The 20,714-nt window shown below is 44.0% G+C and overlaps 1 protein-coding gene across 1 annotated transcript in view; it reads left to right on the forward strand.

Annotated features, from left to right (window-relative positions):
* The window catches only part of tnrc6c2 (trinucleotide repeat containing adaptor 6C2), a 47,429-nt gene that overhangs the window by 19,115 nt on the left and 7,600 nt on the right, over window positions 1–20,714 (forward strand). The window contains exons 4-14 of the mRNA XM_070914521.1: window positions 2,618–3,022; window positions 11,818–14,301; window positions 15,494–15,697; window positions 16,254–16,420; window positions 16,530–16,607; window positions 16,874–16,931; window positions 17,356–17,498; window positions 17,666–17,812; window positions 18,886–19,041; window positions 19,681–19,800; window positions 20,130–20,213. Coding sequence (XP_070770622.1) covers window positions 2,618–3,022; window positions 11,818–14,301; window positions 15,494–15,697; window positions 16,254–16,420; window positions 16,530–16,607; window positions 16,874–16,931; window positions 17,356–17,498; window positions 17,666–17,812; window positions 18,886–19,041; window positions 19,681–19,800; window positions 20,130–20,213 — 4,046 coding nt within the window. The remainder of the gene's footprint in view (window positions 1–2,617; window positions 3,023–11,817; window positions 14,302–15,493; window positions 15,698–16,253; window positions 16,421–16,529; window positions 16,608–16,873; window positions 16,932–17,355; window positions 17,499–17,665; window positions 17,813–18,885; window positions 19,042–19,680; window positions 19,801–20,129; window positions 20,214–20,714) is intronic.

Here is a 20,714-nt window from a genome sequence, read left to right on the forward strand (position 1 = left end):
TGGCCCTGCAACATAAGGGAGTTGCAGCATGGATACACCCTTGTTACCACAACAACACAAACAGGCTGTATGTAGCAGGGTGTGTTTGAGGCATGCTTGAGCTCAGGGACTACTGTGTCTGTCATCTGGGTTCATCTGCATATAAACAGTGAGCTGACTGAGCAACACCCATATGTATGTTTTTGACTAAATTGTTCTGGGAACTAAGACATCCCTGGAAGCTCAGGAAGCTCCTTTAGCAAGTTTGCATTGCAAAGATTTGGCAAATTAGACAGATGGCAGATTAAAAAGGAAGTTTGTTTGAGAAAGCAAACTATTTTGCAACTGTGATGTTTGTCAGAAAGGAGATGTGCAAAGGTGGAGAAGGAGATTGAAAGAGACAGAGAGCCAAAACACCTCTTTCTTTGAAGTAGGTCACCTAAATGTTTTTTATTGGTACATTTTCTGCATATATACGGGGGTAGATGGAGGGCTGGAAACAGTGAAATGGCAAGGTAAGGAGACAGAAACAAGACAGCAGAGAAAAGAGACAGAAACACAAGAGATGAGGGATCAAGGTGGATGAAGATAACATAGTGAGCAGATAACACCAAGCTGGGGGACAGGTAGACTCTGAAAATGGAACAACCCGCTGATGGAAAGACAGAGGTGGGAGGGGGGGCGGAGTGGGGAGGACAGAGAGAAAAGGGGGCAGGACAGTGTGTATTCATCGTCCTGCTGTCTGGTTGGCCGAGGCAGCATCAGGCGGGCTGAGCTGAATTTAATCAGAGATGTGCGTCACCAGCTGCAGCTCCAAGCCAGCCAAATACTGCTGGAGGGAGGCAGACTCTCTCTCTCTCTCTCTCTCTCTCTCTCTCTCTCTCTCTCCTCCACCCTCCCTCTCTCTGTATGTGTGTTTGACTAAACTCTCATTGGTGAAAGGGTGCGCAAACAACTGTGAAAGCGTGCATGTGTCTATAGTGTTTTCTAGAAACACGTAAAGGTGCATGTGGAAAGAAGAAAAGAAAGACTTATGTTTTGCCTTCAAATACTAATACATATGTAGTCCTCTCCATGTGGAGGAGTTGTATTTTGGATTTGTCTGTGTTGATGCAAATTCAAGTTTCCTTCATTTCACTGCTGTTTCTGTGTGTTAGCAGGTAGGCAGCCAACTGGATTAGTGTTGTGCTCACTGAGAGGGCCTCTGTTTTTAGCCATGCTTTTAGACAAGCTCTTGGCAGACACAGTGAATACCTCTGTGCTCTGAATTTACTTTAACCTCCAGTGTGGCAGGTTTGGCCTGTGTGTGTGTGTCACTGTGTGGTTAATTGCCAGCACTGCAGTACAGGACTGCTGTAGGAATAGTTCAGACTCTCACAGTGGACAGACTGAGGCTTTAATTAACACATTGTGTGGGAAATAGATGACACAGAAACACACACAACCTGTGTCTTTCTGCGTCTCTCTCTTCCCCTCCCTTGAGTGAAGGCAGTCTCAGCTGTTGTGTAGAACGACCATATCTATCTAGGGACATTAGAAAACAACATCATCAACAATAACATGCATTTACCCATGGACCAAGAAACTGTAATTCACGGCAGCTCTTAGGTCATTAGCTATTGGCAGCCAGTATGAAAGCCATCTTTTTTCTGTGCAGGAGGGAACTCTCAGGTAGAGTGCTGCTCGACCACATCTAGTTCAGTTTCCCTCTCCACCTAAACTCACACTCCAACATCCTCTTCAGCCTCCACAATAATACTTGTTCACTGTATGGGTCAGACAGGTTTTGTTTTTCTTCAGTCTTGCAGCACCCTGAATTGGAAACTTTAGCCAAGCCAATCTGTTTGGTTGCTAGCTCTCCAGGTCCTGCTAATAATAACACCTTTCAGGCTAACGCTCAATTAGACGGCTGGCTGGTCACTGCAACCACAGGGAAAGGGTCAGGCTGAGGCCATACCAGCAGGGAAAGGTGTGTGTGTGTGTGTGTGTGTGTGTGTGTGTGTGTGTGTGTGTGTGTGTGTGTGTGTGTGTGTGTGTGTGTGTGTGTGTGTGTGTGTGTGTGTGTGTGTGTGTGTGTGTCGGGGGGGGGGCAAGAAAAGAGAGAGTGTAATGAAGAGGAAACGAGGTGTCTCCATGTGTTTGTGTGCGTCGGTGTTCAGTCAGCAGAAAAAATATGACCTTTTCATAAAGTGCGTCTGAGCCAGTAACATATGTTCTACAAAAGGTTGCATGAGGCAGTTAACTTAAAGGGATAGTCCATACCAACATACAGTGCAGACAAACAGATTCAGTTATTAACACCTCCGCTGTTGTGCAGTTCGTATAGTAATATTAGAACACTAATCAATTCCTTTGTAATCCAAAATGTGTTTTTTAAACTAGACTAAGGCTCAGGAAAACCACCGTTTAGAAAAAAACAATGTAGCTACTATTTTCTTTGTCACCCGTTGTCCAATGTCAGCACTCGCCAGCCAAATATAATTTCTGTTATATAAAGGACTAATAGTGAGTTAATCCAGACATTAATACCTTGCTACCTGCATGTGTCTTTCTGTGTCTGTGTGTGTGTGTGTGTGTGTGTGTGTGTGTGTGTGTGTGTGTGTGTGCCTGTGTGTGCCTGTGTATTGTATCCATCCAGTGCCAGAGCCTGCTCCCACTAAGCCCAGTCTCGGCCCACCCCACCACCTCCACCCCGTCAGCCCCACGCTGCCCCTCTCCTCCTCCTCCTCCTCCTCCTCTTCTTCTGGCAATGGCAAGCGCGCCTCCTCCAGTAGCCAACTCCCGACTCAGACTCCCCCTCAGCAGCAGTGCCAGTTGTCCTCTGCCAGTGCTCGCTACCCGCCCAGAGAGGTGCCCCCACGCTTCCGCCAGCAGGAGCACAAGCAGCTACTGAAGAGAGGCCAGCCACTGCCTGCAGGAGCCCTCAGCGCTCTCACCCTGTCCTCCTCCTCTTCCTCCTCATCATCTTACTCTTCTTCTTCTACGACTACCAACAGCACTACCCCAAACTCTGCCACGTCCACTGCGGGCAAACGCCACCCAGGTTTGTGCCAATACAGTAAAAAGATTGCCCTGGAATAGATTCCTGATTGGTTTTTTTGTATTTTATTTAATTTTTTTCATTTTGGCACTTTTGTGGTGGCTGTGTGCAAATTGTTTCATCTTCAAACTTTTTTCAGTTTGATTTTGTTATTCATTTTTGTGTATGTTGGTTCTATTTTGGCTGCATTTTTAGTGGCATTTCACTTGGCAAGCTTTGTAAATCGTCCTTTAAATCTAACATTCTCCTTCAACCGTCGTTATTCTCACTTTGATTTTCCAAATTCAGTGAGACAAATGTAACATGTTGGGAATTATAAATAGTTTTTTTTTGTATTCAGTTTGCCTTGGCACAGATACAGTGGTATGCAAAGCAGATTTACTGCACTGTATGCACAATAACTTTGTGATTATAATTGTAGTTCAACAGCACACCTTCACTTGCTGTCAGTATAAAATAAAGACAAGATAAAGCTCCTATATGGTGTGGGTAGGCTGACTATATTAAAGTAGGCCTGTGCTATTAGAATATGCAAGTCTGGATCCCGTTGCTTATAACAATGGCAATAATAACGCCTAATTCTTTCAAGGCCTAGGAAAATCTTGTTTAGATGTTTTAGTTTAAGTCTGAAGAACATGGCTCAGTTGTTTAAGCTTCTGCATTCTCGTTTTCTCGACTCGTAGGGCCACACACACACACACACACCCACGCACTGACCTCTGTAGCCAGCGGTAGCTTTTTAATGAACTCACCGGCGGATCCTTACATCACTAATACTGAACCTGCCTTAAGGTGCTCATTGTGCTGTGGCTTGTGTGTATTTATATGCAAGTGATGTTGATAAAGGATTGCCATGAGTTATTTATATCATTATTACAGCTGTATAACTGTATATACTCAGTTTATGGACACAGTGTTTCTTTTCACATGCACACAAGATTTTCTTTGTCTGTAAAGCAATCAGAACCATCTGCTTAGTAATGTACACATACATAAAGATGGCGACTCTTCACATCCTCTTACATAACACACTGTAACTTTGAAAACATAGGATATCACTGTAGCACACCGCGCAATGTTTTCATGTTCAGGGTTTTGAGCAGGAGCTAGCAAGAGCATCTGCTTGCGTCTTTGTCGAGTGTCCCTTCTCTCAGTCTCCTTTTTTCTCTCTCTTTTTTTTCATCAATGCTCCTTTGCTGCTCTGTGCTGCCTTTCATTACTGACTCAACATTTGCTGGGAGAACACCGGGCACTCAGTAAACAAATCTGCAGCAGCTGTGGTGCACGGCTAGCTACTCAGCAAACTACAGCCCTCTGCATCACAGAGGCAACTGGTCCTTGTATGCTCTGTCTAGTTGCCGTTGTTCTTGTATTTGGGCCTTTGCCACCAGTCGCAGCATCAAACAAAAGCTTAAAGCCTGTGTAGCCTATTAGTGAATGCATGTTTTTTGCAAGTTGTGCCTCATTTACTAGCCCATATACTTGCACAGTTTTATGGAGCTATTTTAATGAAATATTTAATGAGAAATGTTGTGGTTTTCTTTCAGCAGTTCACAAACGATATTTAACCATCAATAATTGAAACCGATTTGTCTTATCCTGGAATTTATTTGATTAAATTCCAAATCCCAATTTCTATTATGGTATTTCCTCTCTGTGCTCAGCTGTTTAGTGCAGGGTTTCCTCAGCTGTGGGCTAGGATCTAAATTTGGCTGCAGGCTTAACTCACCCAAGAGAAGCAGTACCTCTTAGATTTAAAAGAATATATTTCTCCTTTTGGCTCCAGATAAGTTGAGAGTATTAACCTATAATGTCCTTATAATTGTCCTAGTCCAGCAATTGTTGTCCTGTTTGGCCTTTACCTCGCCCTGGTTTTCCCAGGGGCCTCTCAGTACAACACAGCCTGTGGTAGAGTAGCCTTTGGCTGGGTTTCTACCCCCCTCTCCTCTTGTTCTTGTCCTGGGGGCTTCCCTTCCACAGCCTGTTCTTTCCTGTCTGCTCAGCTAATAGCCTCAAGCTTGTAGCCCTGTTGTTGCAATGATTCTGGCATACATAATTTAGAGAGTGGACATTATAGGTAAAACTACTACTCTGCACTTGAAGATTTGCTCTGCACATCACTATTTTTGTTGTAGGAGAGCTTGAGAAATAACTTATCTTAAAATGTACATGTATAACCATAATAGTACCACACTGGGTTCCTGCTCTTGGAGGTACCAGTCTACCGCCTGCAGTGGTTGAGTTTGTAGCAATATGAAGGATCTGAAATGGAAATGGAGTTCCAACACCTCATTTATGCATGACTTATATTATTGCCAGACTACACGCTTGCAAATCTGAATTTTGAACTTATTCAACCATGTAAACAAATGTATGACGTTAATTGTCAAGTCAAGTCTAGTGTAATCTAAATTTGTACAACTTTTATCAGAATCACAGTATCATAATATGTTCATGTATAATTTGATGTTCCCTGCCGGCAAGTACAAATACAAAGTTTTCTTCCTCAGTGTAACTGTAAGTAAGGGATGAACTCTGTTGAGGACACATTTCTGACCTCTCTGGCGAGGTTACTGTGGCCCACAGGGATGTGATGGTTCTTTCACTCCGATAACACAAACAATTTTGTACTTGTGCACATGCAAACACATGCACATAGAGGTAGTGGCTGTGCAGCAGTAGGAACACAGTAGTCTGACCTAGTTGTGTCCCCTCAGATCTGTGTCTGCCTTGCAGGCCAGCTGGCTCAGAGTTTAAAGGGGAATGTATGTATGTATGCATGCACGCACACACACACACACACACACACACACACACACACACACACACACACGTTAGTTTATAAGTCAGCAGTACTGCAGTATTATTGGGTAGATGCCCAAAAGTGGTTAAATGCATTTCTTTTGACCTTTTTTGGTTACTTTGCTCACATTTGGCTCAGAAAAATCATACTAATTTCATTTAGAGGCTTTATTAAATTTGTGCAAAGTTGTTGTGTGTGATGTATAACATTCCAACAGGCTATTCATACACATGACCCCACCCCCAAAGACTGAAAGACAGCCCCCTCTAGATTCAAGGGCATTCACACCACTCCCACGTAACCTCAGCTCTCCAAAATCCATTTAATTGTCCCAAACACCAGACAGAGACCCCCTGTCCCCTCTCCCTCCCTCTGTCTCACCCACTATCCCCGTCTCTCCAGCTGACTGGGGACCATTAAGTAGTCCGGAGCAGCCAGCAGCCATCCAGACAGGCTCCCTAGTAGCAGGTGCTGGAGTGGGGGTCTCTTAAGACTGTGGGAACGGCAGCCCAACAGCTGTTTGCTGGTCACCCAGACAGAGCATGTGGCCAGAAGGCACTCTGCTGGGGGCTGTTAAAACACTTTGCCCTTTCATTTGGGCCCTTTTGATTTGCAGGTAAACCGATTAGGGTTTTGGGCATATATTATTTAAGGGAAATGCTCACTGTGGAATATAGCTTTCAGTACAACATTGGTCTACTGAGTAAGCTGTAATGTTTAAAATGTGGGGTTGTCTTTTTAAAACAATTTCCTAATTTTACAACATATAAAGTTCTTCGAGCACCATCTCGTGAAAGATTGTACAAATTAAGATGTAAAACTAACTACCTCTTAGATCTTGGTTTTTTGTATGATTTAAAATCATCATATAATCACAAGACTACTTGGCCCTAATGAAGCCAGGGAGGTATAGATTGCCCCATGTGCCCAGGCTGTCTCACACACACACACACACGCACACAAGTGAGAGAACCCCCTAGTGGCTTCATTAATCCAGCCTCTGTCAGGGAAACCAGAGAAGTCACCACAGTCTCGCTCTCCGGTTTTCTCTCTTCTCTCAGCAGAGGTAAACAGACATGAATGATGAGCTTTTTAAACCCTCCTGTGACCATTCCCTCAGTGTTTCTTTTTCTCCCTGCTTCCGGAAAAACAAGTACATGCCGTCTTTGATCCGAGTGGGCGTAAAGCACCCTTCAAAGAGAGATGGAGAGGGTCTATTTGGGGACAAAAGACTACTAAACATCCCCTCCTGCTCTGGTTCTGGTGTTATGTCACCCCACAGTGTGCTCTGAGAAAACCAAGCATAGTCTTCAGCTCACAGTCAAACTAAAGACTCCATTTATTGCCACACCATCTTTCTTAGTCTGTTCATGCTCTCTCTATCATCGTGTCCCTTTCTTTTCCCTTGACATTGCAAGTGCCACCCCTCCCCCCCAGACTTTCCTCCATCTCTCCCTGCCACCCTCTCCCTCTCTCTTTCTGTCACCCTGCCTTTCATTTCATTCAAAGGGGAGGGGAGGCATTTATTTCTTGGCTACCTGCCCATTTCTATGATGGCAGTTCGTCTCATTATCAGAAGCTCATCTCTTGCTTATTTCTGCTTCAACACTGGCAAGCTGGCATCACAGCTTCAACGTGTTGTTGCTGTTGTTTTAATGTCACTTTTTCAGCACATGCATCGCTGGTGTGCTCATCATTAGGACATTCTTGTTATTATTTAGCTGTTGTCCAGGTTTTATTTAGAGAGAGCAAGCCTGTATCTGCATGGACTTGCACGTACACGCACACAAAAAGGCTGCCTTACTCCCTGTTGGAAGCATGAGGAGCCATAGAGGGCCCCTTAGTTTTTATTTCTGACCCTTTTTATTCAAAGCGTAATCAGAGACTGCCCTCCTAATTGCAACCAGAATGAAAGCAGCACCACATTACTGACACATGATTGCAAATGCTGGATGGAAATAATTGTCCCCTTTTCTTTGTTTTTCATGTTCAGCTTGCTTTTGTCTCCCCCTGCCAAATCGCTACTTTGCCAATAATCAGCAAGACCTTTCTGTTGGAATGTCTGGGGAGGGAGTTGAAAGGGGAACAATCGAGGCATGTTGAGGTGAAAGGAAAAAGAGACTGTTTCGCATTAGTCCACACATTGTACATATTTACAGAGGTAGACACAATAGTATTCACCCCTATACAGCATAATGCAATCCAATACAATAGTCACATGATAAATACTGCAGAGCTCATAATGTTCCATTTTTGTAGAGGAAGATTTGCTATTTGCATTGCATACAAATGCCTGCACACACTGCACATACTGTAGGTCGAAGATATAACTCAGTCACCCAGTAGTCGCAGTTTATTAGTGTTGGGATGATTTTCTGTAAGTAGATTGCAGCAAACATACTAAGAGGATGTCTGCTGTTTCCCATCCTTGCATAGATCTGTGTAAACACCCTGAGAGTGGCGCTGGTGCACCTCTCCTCAGGTATTTTTCCACTGTCTTCCCCTCTCTCTCACTGACCCCTTTTTTCCACCGCAGGCAACACGCACTCCTTTTTCTTTCCTTTTGGTTTTATGTGGGTTTTTTTGTTTGAAATTTGGTTTGTTCCTAGTGTCTGTGACAGGAGTGATAAAAAGATGGCTGCCTTCCAGACTTTGATTAACTTATCATGTAACCTATTTTTACGCTCTTCAGGAAATGTGCAAATGAGACTGAGACAAAGAGGGAGAGAGAGAGAGGAAGATACACCGGGTGGGTGAGGGGTCGACAGAACAAAATTTTCCTGAGGCTGCAGCCTCTGAGCTTCTTGGCTATGTTTCAGGTCTGATAAAATGGCGCTCCTCTTTGCTCGGAAAGCTAGCATTGACAGAGCTAGGACAAAGCAGAAAGAGAGTAACGTCAGTGGCTTTTAATGAAGCTGCCATCTTTCTTTCTCTGCGTTTAGAAAACAAAACACCTACAAGCCACTGAGAGCTTGCAGTGGTAACTGAAAAGACCAGCTGTTTGGATTTTGTTTCATTCTTTTCTTCACAATTTGACTGGGTGACAAGTAGGCATGCGCCAAATCAAAAGATTTGAAAAAGTGCCAAACCAACCTTTTGTGCAACAGAGACTTCACACACACAATCGTGGTGAAATTCAAACCTCATTCAGTGTTGCAAGCAGTGATACTTGATACCTAAACACATAGATTTAGATGCATTTGAAATGTTTTTGTAACTAAAATAAATGTAGAGACTGGATATTGGTCTTTCTCAACAAGACTGTCCCTCAATGTCAAAACACTAAAGAGGAAGTAATAAAACTTTTGGAACCTGTTTGACCCATCTGTTCAATGAATACAGTAGATCAGTGATTGTGACATCTCTAGCATTCACTAAACATTCACTTCTTTCCTATAGGCAAAAACAAATAAACGTATCTCATCCTTCAATATATGACACTGGAGTTAAGTTCAAAGTCCCTTGAATGTCCTCCAAAATTATTCCTTAATGCTATATTAGCTTGCTGTTTTTTTGGCACCGGACTCATTTGTGTGTCAAGTTTGATTGGGTGGGTTTGTATGCAGGCATTACTTTTGTGGTCTGTAGTACCTTGGACATTTGACAAGCAAACGGAGATTAGGTGCTGACCAATTTATTGTCAGATGACAGAGAAAACTCATAGAATGTCCAGTTAAAGGTTTTTTCATTGAAGGCTCACATCCGGCTTGTTTTTTAAAGTTCAACAACTTCTGACTTTCCTGCAAACAAAATTGGCACTGTTGGAGCAGTTGCGAGGGATCATTTTTGTTTTGATGTTTCAGTAGTTTTTTTCTGTCTTCAACTGATTACAAACTGACTGCAGACTAGAGCTGGTGTGTGTGTATGCGTGCGTGTGTGTGTGCCATCAGTCTGACGACCCTGTGCGATAAGGCTGCCTGGGGAGTGGAGATAAGTGTGTTCAGGCGAAAATTGCATTCACAGCCACTCTGTGGCAGGTTGCACACTTTCTTAAAGCCACATATCTACCAGCGTGTGTGTATGTGTGTGCGCGTGTGTCCACACATCTCAAACAAATGACAAATGGACTTTTCCCTCATCTGACTGGATTGTTTTGACCAGTGGGTCTTTATCTCATGATGGATAACTTGTAGCTATTATGGAAATCACTGCAACAATCTGATGGAAACTAATGGCAGAGTAATAGAAGGTAAGGCAGCTTAATTACCAAACAAGGCAAATATTTTACAAACACAGCCTGGGTCTATAATTAAAGGTTAGTGAGCCACGCTTCCTGCAGCTGCACAGGAGGGTAGCCAGAAATGTATTATTGTGTATTAGTCTTCTATGCTTGTGTTGTATATGGTCTGGCATTGCACTTTGTTCATGTTTAATGCATTGTAGCCACCATAAAAAGTTATTGGGCGTGTATATTTCCAAAAGGAACATGATGTTTGCATAAAAATACATAGTACTTCACGTGCAGTAACATATCTACTGTTTTACAACTGAAACGTCCACTTTTTCCAAATGTTGGAAAACACCCAAAGTCAGATAAATACCTAGCTTTCATGTAGACATTTTGGCTTTTTTTATGATACACATTAATTTCCCTTTCTCTTCCAAGAGTTACTGGATTAGTGTCTCCTTTCATATGCTTGGTTGGCCTGTGTGCCGGTGAGATTTGTAGCAGTTCTCATTGGGTTTTTATCCAATTACATGAGGCTGGCCTAGTGGTTAGGATGTTTGCATGCTGGATCGATAACATCCCTGCTCTCACCCACTAGCATTAATAAGATCATTGATTACCTGCCTCCCACTGATTGATTACCCCGTTACAGCAACACATCAGTCTATTATTAGTTGCCCCTCTGAAGGGATGCTTTTGTGCCTAATGAAATTGCTTGTGCGCAACACCATGTTGATTAGAGAATGGTTGGAGATGCTCTGTTTTTAGTAGTGTGGTTCTGAATTTGTAGATCATGCTTAAATGCCCGTAAGTATTAGGACAAGATTTGCATGCAGTCCATAGTTCCCAGATTGTGATAAAAATTGATCTAGATCTATTATGTATATGCAGGTAGTGAGAAGCCAGTAGACACACACAAATATTCTTGCAAGCTTGGAGGAAGTGTTTTGTGGTTTCTTAGTGCAGTGCAGTTGGAGGAGGAGTAGGCCCGGCGGAGCGTAGGGAGTGATGGATGAGAAGCCGTCCTGGTTTCATTCCAATAAATGAGCGGCGTTCCACTTGGGCTTCCCTTCACAGCCCCAGCCACGATGGAGACGGATGGGCCTCTCACTGCTGGGTGTTAGAGGAGAGCAGAGGGGAGAGAGGCAGAAATAAAGGGTGAGGAACGAGGTGGGGGCAAAACGTAAGAGAGGAGACATGGACAGAGAGAGAAAAGGGGGAGATGGGGGGTTATAATAAAAGATAAGGGAGGCTAGAAAGCGATAAGGCAGTAAGGGGGCAAAACAAGACAGCGAGGGAAGAGGAAACGACTTGGACAGAGAAGTGAAAAGAGAGGAAAGAAAGATGGTTAAAGGAAAGAAAGTGAGGGCTCCATCTCCCTGTTTTTGTTTGGCTGACTGCACCAGGGCAAGGATATATGGATATGCCACAGCTGATATGACATGTAGCACGCTTGGCTGTGCATTCTGATTATGTGTTGGATTGTGGAATGTGCAAGTGTGACCATCTCATCCTGCCAAGTCTGATAGCTAGCATTAACCAACCAAGAAGATAAAATTGATCTAGGGGACTAACCGGAGATTGTATAACATGATGTTCCTTAGTCTAAGTTAATGTATTTTTTCTTTCCCCATCGATTTTTCTTTTACCCTTTGTCTCTGCTCCTGTTACTCCATCTCTTCTTTCTTTCTTTCATTTCTGCATCTACTGTCACTCAAATCCTCTTTTGTTTCTCTCTGACTGACTCATCCTCTCCACCTACCTGCTATGTTGTATTCCTCTGTTCTCCTTTGTCTCAAGGTCTCTCCCTCTCTTTTTCTCTTTTAGACGTATCCCTCCAGAGTGGCCCTGTTGCCCAGTATGAGACCTCTCATTGGGGAGCCTCTTTGCCAGTTGACAGCCCCTCCAGTGCCAACAGCTGGGACAAAGTGATTATTGACGGAAGTGACACAGAAGCTTGGCCCTCAATCAGCCGCACCAGTGACCCCAGCCACCCTGCAGCACCAGAATGCCCCTTGGGCTCAGCTTGTTCTAACCAAGACACCAGTGCGGTCCTTACCACCAGTAATAGTAGTAGTTTTCTGAGTATGGCCACAGGTGCCGCAGGCCAGCAGGCCCACTACCCCTCTCTCAAAGCTAACAATAACATGATGACGGGACCTGGGTCAGCCAACACATTAGCTGGTAATAGAGGCTGGGGCTCAGATGGGAAACAAGATGGAATGAATGGTGGCCGAGTAGGAGCGTCCAATAACTGGGGCTCTCCCAATTTTAACTTGAACCTCAATCCCAATGCCAACCCATCAGCCTGGCCTGTTCTGGGCCATGAGGGTGGTGGAGGTGGTGGTATTGGCCCCAATGGGGTGTCAAACACCCCATCCCTCCCACCGGGTATTAATGGCAATGGAAATATGGGAAATGGGAGCCTGGGAGGTGCTGATAATGGTGGGGGAGGTTGGGTTGGCATGATAAGTGCTAACGAAAATGATCAACAGCACCCTTCAGCCAACACTAGTTTGTCCTTCAATATGGAACCTACTAACCTTAACACTGATGGACCAAACCACACTAAGCAACAGCAGCAAGCTCAGGAGCCTATGAGCCCTATCCATGGGTTAACTGGCTGGGGAGGCCAGTCACCCACTGAATCATCCCAGCTCAATGGTGACACAACAGGCAGCTCTGTATGGGGTAGTGGAGAAACCAAGGCAGCTGATTCTCCCAAGGACTCAGGCTGGGACTCAACTCCCTCTGGAGGCCTTTCTGCCTGGGGCCGCCAGGGCAGTGGTGGTGGGAGTAGTGGAAGTGGTGGCTGGGGTGACTGGGGGAAATCCTCTGGTGGCGGCGATGCAACTAAAGGCTGGGACTCAGTAGACGCTGGTAGTTCTGGTTCAGGCCAAGAGCAGCAACTTAGCTCATGGGGCCAGCAGCCTGGAACAGCTCCAGCAAGCGAGGGTAGTGGGGACAGCAACAAAGGTCTATCCCAACACAGAGACAGGTCCTCCAGCATGGATTTTTCCCCTCTGCTACCCCGGCAGGACCTGGACCCTAGGGTGCTGAGTAATTCTGGTTGGGGACAGACCCCCATCCGACAGCACACTGTATGGGAGATGGAAGAGGCCAACTGTGATGATGGGAAGAGCAACAGCAGCTCAGACACCTTAGGAGGCTCCAGTTCTAATGGTGGACCCTCATCCACCAATGGAGGTACCATCAACCCGCACATTGGCCCCAGTCAGAGGCCTGGGTCTGGAGGAAAAACTGACAGTGAAGGATCATCATCCTCTGGCTGGGGAGCCCCTTCACCTCAGCCAATCCAGACAGGATCAGGATGGGGGGATCCCCCACAGTCACTCAGCAAAGCCCCAAATGGCACTACCAGTGGCTGGGGAGACCCTTTGCCCACCAATCGTCCTAGAAATGGAGGCACACCATCCTGGGGTACTGAGGACAAGTCTCCCAGTTGGGACGATGGCCCGAAGAAAAGTCAGCCTACTAGCTGGGGAGAGGGCCCAAAAAGCTCCCACAGTTGGGGCAACAGTAATGGGGGTTCCAATGGCTCCAGCACAAGGGAATGGGGAGAGGCAGAGGTCAAGAACAATGGGTCCTCCAGCAGCATGTGGGAAGGAGAAGGAGGGAATGGAGGAAGTGGCGGATGGAAGGAAAGCCCCAGAGGGGGAAATAGAGGAGGAGGAGGCTGGGGTAAGCCTGCTCCCACTGTTAGTAATAGCAGCTGGGGGGAGACCTCACGTGCCAACGGCCCAGTGCAGGGAGGCTGGGGCTCTTCCAAGCCCCAGGAAAGCAGCAGCAGCAGCAGCACTGGCAGCGGAGGAGGTGGCAGCATTGGTTCATGGGGTGGTCCTGGTTCTGTGAAGCAGAACCCATCTAGCTGGAGCAATGTCAGCAAACAGGACCAGAGTATGGAGCCCACTGGCTGGGAAGAGCCCTCCCCTCCCTCCATCCGTAGGAAGATGGAGATTGACGATGGAACGTCCACCTGGGGCGAACCCAACACCAACAACAAGACTGTGAACATGTGGGATCGTAACAATCCCAATGGTAACCCAGGCAACAGCGGCCCACCTCCCAGTAAGAATGGTGGAGTGATCATCCCCAACAATAACAACAACAATCACTCTGTCGGCCCTGGCAACAACAATCACCATCACCCTCACCACATGCACCACCATCCCCATCATAGCCAACCCCCAACTCACCTGCAACACCATGGAAACAACAATGGGTCACCCAACAATGGCACTTCACATCCAGGTCCTGGCCCCCAGGGTAGACCCCCCCTCGCCAACCCAGGTAACATAGTATGGCTCTGCTGATGTGTTAAAAACCTCACATTTTTTATATTATTTGAAATCAAAGTAATACTATGAAAATGCTGAAAAAGTTCTTAATCTCTTTAAAGCCAATGCAAAAGACACTTGAATGTTTGAAAATACACTATGTATGTATCTAGCACATATAAAAAAAATCTGTCTTTATCTGACAGTATAAGTATGTTTTATTGAATGGTATTAAGCTTTAGAGTCAGTCTTGATAATGAGCTGAATGTATAATGGAGATACACAAAGCTTAAATAGAGAGTTGTTTTCAGTCTTTGTCACATAAATTGACTAAATTACTAATAAAAAGCATTGTTGGCAATGATGGTTACTCAATTCAAAGATTATTCCTTAAAATAATTCTCTCGGTGATTATTAAGCAGATAGTCTCAGAGGTATTGAGGGCTTCTCAATGTTCATGCTTGCATAATTAAGACTGTACAGCAAGCTTAAGTTAGCGCCACAGTCAGGTCAAATAAGTCTTTGTGAAGACAAAGGCCATGCATATAGACATGGCACAGCTTTAATGCCCAACATTCTCCTGCCCTTTTGATTGTGAATGAGACCATTGCCCCCTGCTGTTTGTCAATTTGCACTGCACCTACTAAAGAGCATCAGGACTACCTTAAGACACACAGAACACTTATACCTAATCGCCCATCTCTACTGAAGCCAGTATAGATGAAGAGTGGAAGAGCTTGCACCAGCGGGCCTGAGCTGCTGCTTTCATCCGTCTCCTCCTCCTGCACATTCATATGCACATACACATACACACACACGCACACCCCAGATGAACTGGTCAAGGGCCTGCTGCTGTCAGCAAGGCCTCTATATATAGATCTCTACTGACAAGCTTACTGTTCTCTCCGTTATTAACATGTCACTGCAGCTCATCATGAGGGCCTGAAAAGACAATGTGACAAGAAAGAGATCTTTCAAGCAGTGCAGTGGTTTTCAGTTGCTTGGATTATCATAATGTTTTGGTTTTTGGTAAAAGACAGTTAAAGACAGACATGTGCGTGAATATAATGCAGGTTTCAAGGCCTCACTGAAGCCAAGGTGTTCTCAGACATGAATGGTGTATAACTGCAAATTAAAAGTAAAAATTGCTAGTGGATTTTATTGAAGACACAAACATTCTTTTCAAATTCACCTCTTTCTTTCAGGTTGGGGAGAGCTTCCCAATGTTCAACCCAAGTCGGAGCCTGCTTGGGGAGAGCCAGCAGCTCCAACATCAACTGTGGACAATGGCACCTCTGCCTGGGGCAAGCCCCAAGGGGGAGTAGGTGGATGGGGAGACGGCAGCCACGAGCCCTCTGGACCCTATGGCAGGGCCAACGGACCCCCAGGTTCTGCACCCTGCAAGCCAGGTAACACCCACAGATGAATAATATTTGCAGTGATACATGATATCAACCATGGGAAATCAGATTGTATGCCATTTGGAAGATTAGTACACCTTTGACAATTAAGGCCTTTGAGATTTGTAAAAGACAGATTGATGGTAACTCCCTGTATGTGTGCATTATCACACTTCAGTTAAGGGAACAAAAACAAGTTTTTTCAGACTAGTGCCATTTGTGCCAATTCTGAAGTTTTTTTTTAGTGCTACTGGAGTGTTGCTGAGATTAAAGCAATTCCACGCCTCGGTGGGTCTTGGTTATTTGTGCTGTTGTTTGAAATGTTGAAAATGGTAGACGGAGGTGTGTGTTTGTGGGGGGAGGGGGGGAGTACGGCATGCCAAATGGCAACAGTGGCACCAAGTGGTCAGGTTGAAAATTACCTCACCCTTTGAAATGGCTGGTGTATTCTCAATGTGCATATAGGTTACATCACAGATACAGATAACCAGCAGAATTGTTATTGTTGTTTTGATCTTAAAATTTCTCACATTTTCTCTTTGATGTTGTTTTATCTCTTTCTCAGGCCCCAAACCTATGCAAGATAGCTGGGGAAGTGGAGGAGAGGAGATGGGCATGTCTACTGGCCAATGGGACACAGAGGATGGGGACATGTGGAACAACACCACCTCCCAGGAGAGCAGCTCTTCTTGCAACTCCTGGGGCAATGGACTCAAGAAAGGCCCGAGCAAGGTCAGAGAACACACCTGACTCTTGTCATAAATATACTGGCAGATGTCAATGATTGTCATTTCAATTGAGTTGAATATAATATTTTAATATTTTGCTTGTGTGTTGTCAGGGGAAGATGGGCAACAAGCCAGATGAGGCATGGATCATGAACCGTCTCATCAAACAGCTCACTGACATGGGCTTTCCGGTATGGAGGCAATATATTCAGAAATAAGTTCTCACATTGACACATAGCTACTAACACGCTTTCTTTTAGGCAAATCTTTCTTTAAAGTTTGTTGGATTCAATACAGAATCCTCTGCTGTACATTGTAGAAACACATGAGGATGTACACAATTAATTAAGGGGAGAAATAAACATTCAAATATAAATACAGCCATCTAAACTTAAGAAACCTTTTGCTGCAATTGAACCATGGTCAGTGATAAGCTTCTGTTATCCATGTGTTACAGAGAGACCCTGCTGAGGAGGCTTTGAAGAGCAACAACATGAACCTTGACCAGGCCATGAGTAAGTTCACCAGCATGTTTGTGTAGAGTATGTGCCCTTGTGTGTGTATTGTAAATGCTAATATGAGATGCTTTTACAGCGCAAATGCGCAGCTGATTTAGTTTTTGAGAAATTCCGATCAGAATTCAATTATTTTGCCACATTTCCACTTCAATTCAACAGGGAGTAATACCAAGCCATACCTCTCTTTTTAAGTGTAGTATTTGATTTCAGTGACTGCTACATTTTGCTTACTGTCAAACACCAGCATACCCAAAGTATGTAAAGTAAGTAAAATAGACATATATATAGAAGAAACAAAGAACATTTAAAATTCATCACTGTCAATCAAATACATAAAAACATTATAATTTTATTTTATCATATAGTATATTTCCTTGTCTAGACATTATAATAAATCTACCTTCCTCCTTTCTGCTCCCAGGCGCCCTGTTGGAGAAGAAAACGGACCTGGACAAGCGGGGCATGGGCATGTCCGATTACAGCAACGGCATGAACAAGCCCCTGGTGTGTCGGCCCTCTGCACTCTCCAAAGACCCCTCCGACCGCACCACCTTTCTTGACAAGGTAAGACATTAAGCAACTGACCAGCCATCAGGCATATTCCAAACAACAACATCTGTTGTCTGTAAAATGTTTAATCTAATCATTTATGTTTGTAATGTGTAATTATTAATGCTTTTTTATCATATCCCTTTATTCCCCTGTCAACCATTCATTTTGCTCCGGTCCAGGATGGTGTTCTGTCAGATGACGCCCCCCCATCACCGTTTCTGCCTTCCCCCAGCCTGAAGCTCCCCCTGGCCAACAGTAGCCTTCCTGGGCAGGGTCTGGGACAGGGCAACCCGGGGCTGGCCATGCAAAACTTGAACAACAGACAGGTAACACATTAAGTACACACAGTTATACGACACACAGCCACAGAACTTAACTTGAGCTGGGAAAAATAACAGAAACACTTGGCAGTATAACACAATCCAAATAATAAACCTACAGTAAAAAATACCTTTGTGAAGCTTATTATGTTATGTTCATGTTCATATAACATTGTTGAGATTGTGGGAATTTTGGGATACTGTGTAGATCATTTTCCTATGTGTTAACGTATAGTGAAAGACAGAGTTTATATATATGAAACAAAATGTGCAAATTTGCACCAGCAACATTGATGGACATCATTTGAGGTCTATTTTCCTCAATTTTTACATTTAAAAATTGCGCGACCAAACCTTTGGATTCGACTGTGTTTATCGCACTGCAAATGCGTAACCGTCATTATAAAGTGTAATGGTTTCATGCAGGAGTTAAGTGTATATGATGTAGTAATGGCAACAACAGATACATTGAATTTGTTTAACACCACCACTCTCCCAAATCTCCACTTTACCATCACTCACTTATGTGTGTATGACCTTGCCTGAAGTGCCCATTGAAATCAGATAGTTATGCTCTATCAAATATCACCCCCAGAGGCAGCCATGGCCCAGAAAAACTACAGTATGTCCTTGAAGCCCAAACAAAGGCACTGTAAGCAGGCCTTTTTTTGCACAGAATAAAAAGACCTCTTCAACACCATGGACATGGACAACACTGTAGCCTGTAAAAGGCTACTTTATACACATTTCTAATTGTTTTGGGCCATTTGATGAAGGAAAATAGTCACAATTTCATGATCTAACAACTACCTGCTCTCAGTTAGTGTTCAGTATGTGCTTTGGTGCACAAGGTGTAGTGTGAAGTTAGACCTTGGGTAAATGCTTTGAGAAATGTTTTTAGACACTGCTATGTGGACTGGAAATATCATCAACTAGCTAGTCTTTTGAGTGTCAAGAATACACAATTTTTTTTCCAGTTCAGTGGCTCAGTTCTTCAGTTACAAAATGGCGTGAAACAGCTTCAGTAATTTGAATAAACGTGGAGGTTTTGAAGAAGTTTCATTGACACCTGCTTTCAGATACCCAGTGGAATGTTTGGCAGTAGTGGAGCAGCACAAACCCGGGCCATGCAGCAGCAGCAGCAGCAGCAGCCGCCTCCTCAGCCACCAGTGCCACCTCTCAGCTCCTCCCAGCCTAGTCTACGTGCTCAAGTGCCTCAGTTTCTCTCCCCTCAGGTAGGTACACACACATGATCATGTACATGTTGGATGCGTAACATGGAGTTACATCGGTTTATAACACACAGGACCAGGTAAAAGTTGGCTGGCAGATTGTACTGGTTGTCCCATAACCCAAATTTGTAAATATTGATGTCTCTACTAGTGCTCACATTCCATGCCTTACTCTTTTTAAACTGTCCCGTGGCTTTGTGAATGTGGCTGTAATCTTTTTGTGCTGCATCACAGGGATATTGAAATATCGTTTAAATTTTTTGATGACTCAGAACAATAACATAGACTTTGATTGCTTATTATAATTATTCTCAACTTCTTTTTTACACTTACCAACGTATGCACTATCTGAGTGATATGCTTGAGAAGAATCCAAAACCAGTGTAATTTCAGCCTATCATACTCTTTAGCAGAAATATATTGTGAAGGCTGACAATAACATCACCACAAGTTATTTTCTGGGAACCATACTGTGTCTGTTAGAATCTATTGGCTTTACAAGACTCTGCTGCAGACCCTTGCACGCATGTAGCAGTGACTAGTTTTACCTTGCCAGAAGCTGCTTTTATACAGTTGTTGTGATTTGCAATGACTAAAATGTCATCTCTCCTTTCTGCCTCCCCATTCTTCTCTCCCCCCCAGGTCCAAGCACAGCTCTTGCAGTTTGCAGCAAAAAACATTGGTCTGAATCCTGCACTTTTAACCTCACCAATAAACCCTCAACAAATGACTCTCTTGTACCAACTTCAGCAACTGCAAATGGTGAATCAGAGTCCCTCTTTTCGTATTTATTTGTAGCGCAGTGTGTACTTGAGAATGTGTGTTGTGGACTTTTTTTAAGGCTCTAATCTAAATGAAAAGGAGATGAAGCCAAGCACACAATACCAAAACATGTTAGTTTTTAATTTCATGTCTGATATTGACTGACTGAAGAATAAAGAATTTGAAAACATATGAGAGCTAAAATGTGTTAATAATAAAAGATGTAGCAGATGGAAACAATTGACCCCTCTCTCCTACTTTGTTTTATTTTTTCCCTCCATTAATGTATTTTTGATCATTGTATTGTACTTTTGGTTCCCTTCCTTTAGGCGTACCAGCGTTTACAAATCCAGCAGCAGATGATGCAGGCGCAACGCAATGTTTCCGGCCCCATTAGACAACAAGAGCAGCAAGTGAGTCAACAAACACATCATTACACCAACAAAAAGTATGATGATCATGAAGGTCATTCATTTTATGCGTGTGACCCCATGTGAGCACTGACTCACAGACACTGACACAACTTCATTTTTTCTCAACAAATGTTTTGATCGTCACATGATACCTTAACAACAACAGAGGGAGGGAAAAAAATTGTTACAACAGGAGTTGCTCAAACATTAAGATATCTGCATGGGAACGGGTTACTTCTCGTTGAACATGAGCCAACCTTTTTTGCAAAGAAGAAAGAGTTTGTTCTCCTTTTTGTGAATGTTGGTTCTTTTGTTAGACAGATATCAGCGGCCTCCTGCAAGATAAGGCCTTTTGAAAGAGAGGATTATGAACAAGTACATGTTTCTTCCACCATTTTTCTCAACTAATCTTATCTTTCCATACCACCTGCCCTTCCACCTTGGTTTGCTGATCCAACACCTTTTCATCCTCTTTCCCTAACGCGTAAATGTTTTTCTGTC

The sequence above is a fragment of the Enoplosus armatus genome, chromosome 2 (genome assembly GCF_043641665.1).
Source record: "Enoplosus armatus isolate fEnoArm2 chromosome 2, fEnoArm2.hap1, whole genome shotgun sequence".
NCBI classification, from domain to species: Eukaryota; Metazoa; Chordata; class Actinopteri; order Centrarchiformes; family Enoplosidae; genus Enoplosus; species Enoplosus armatus.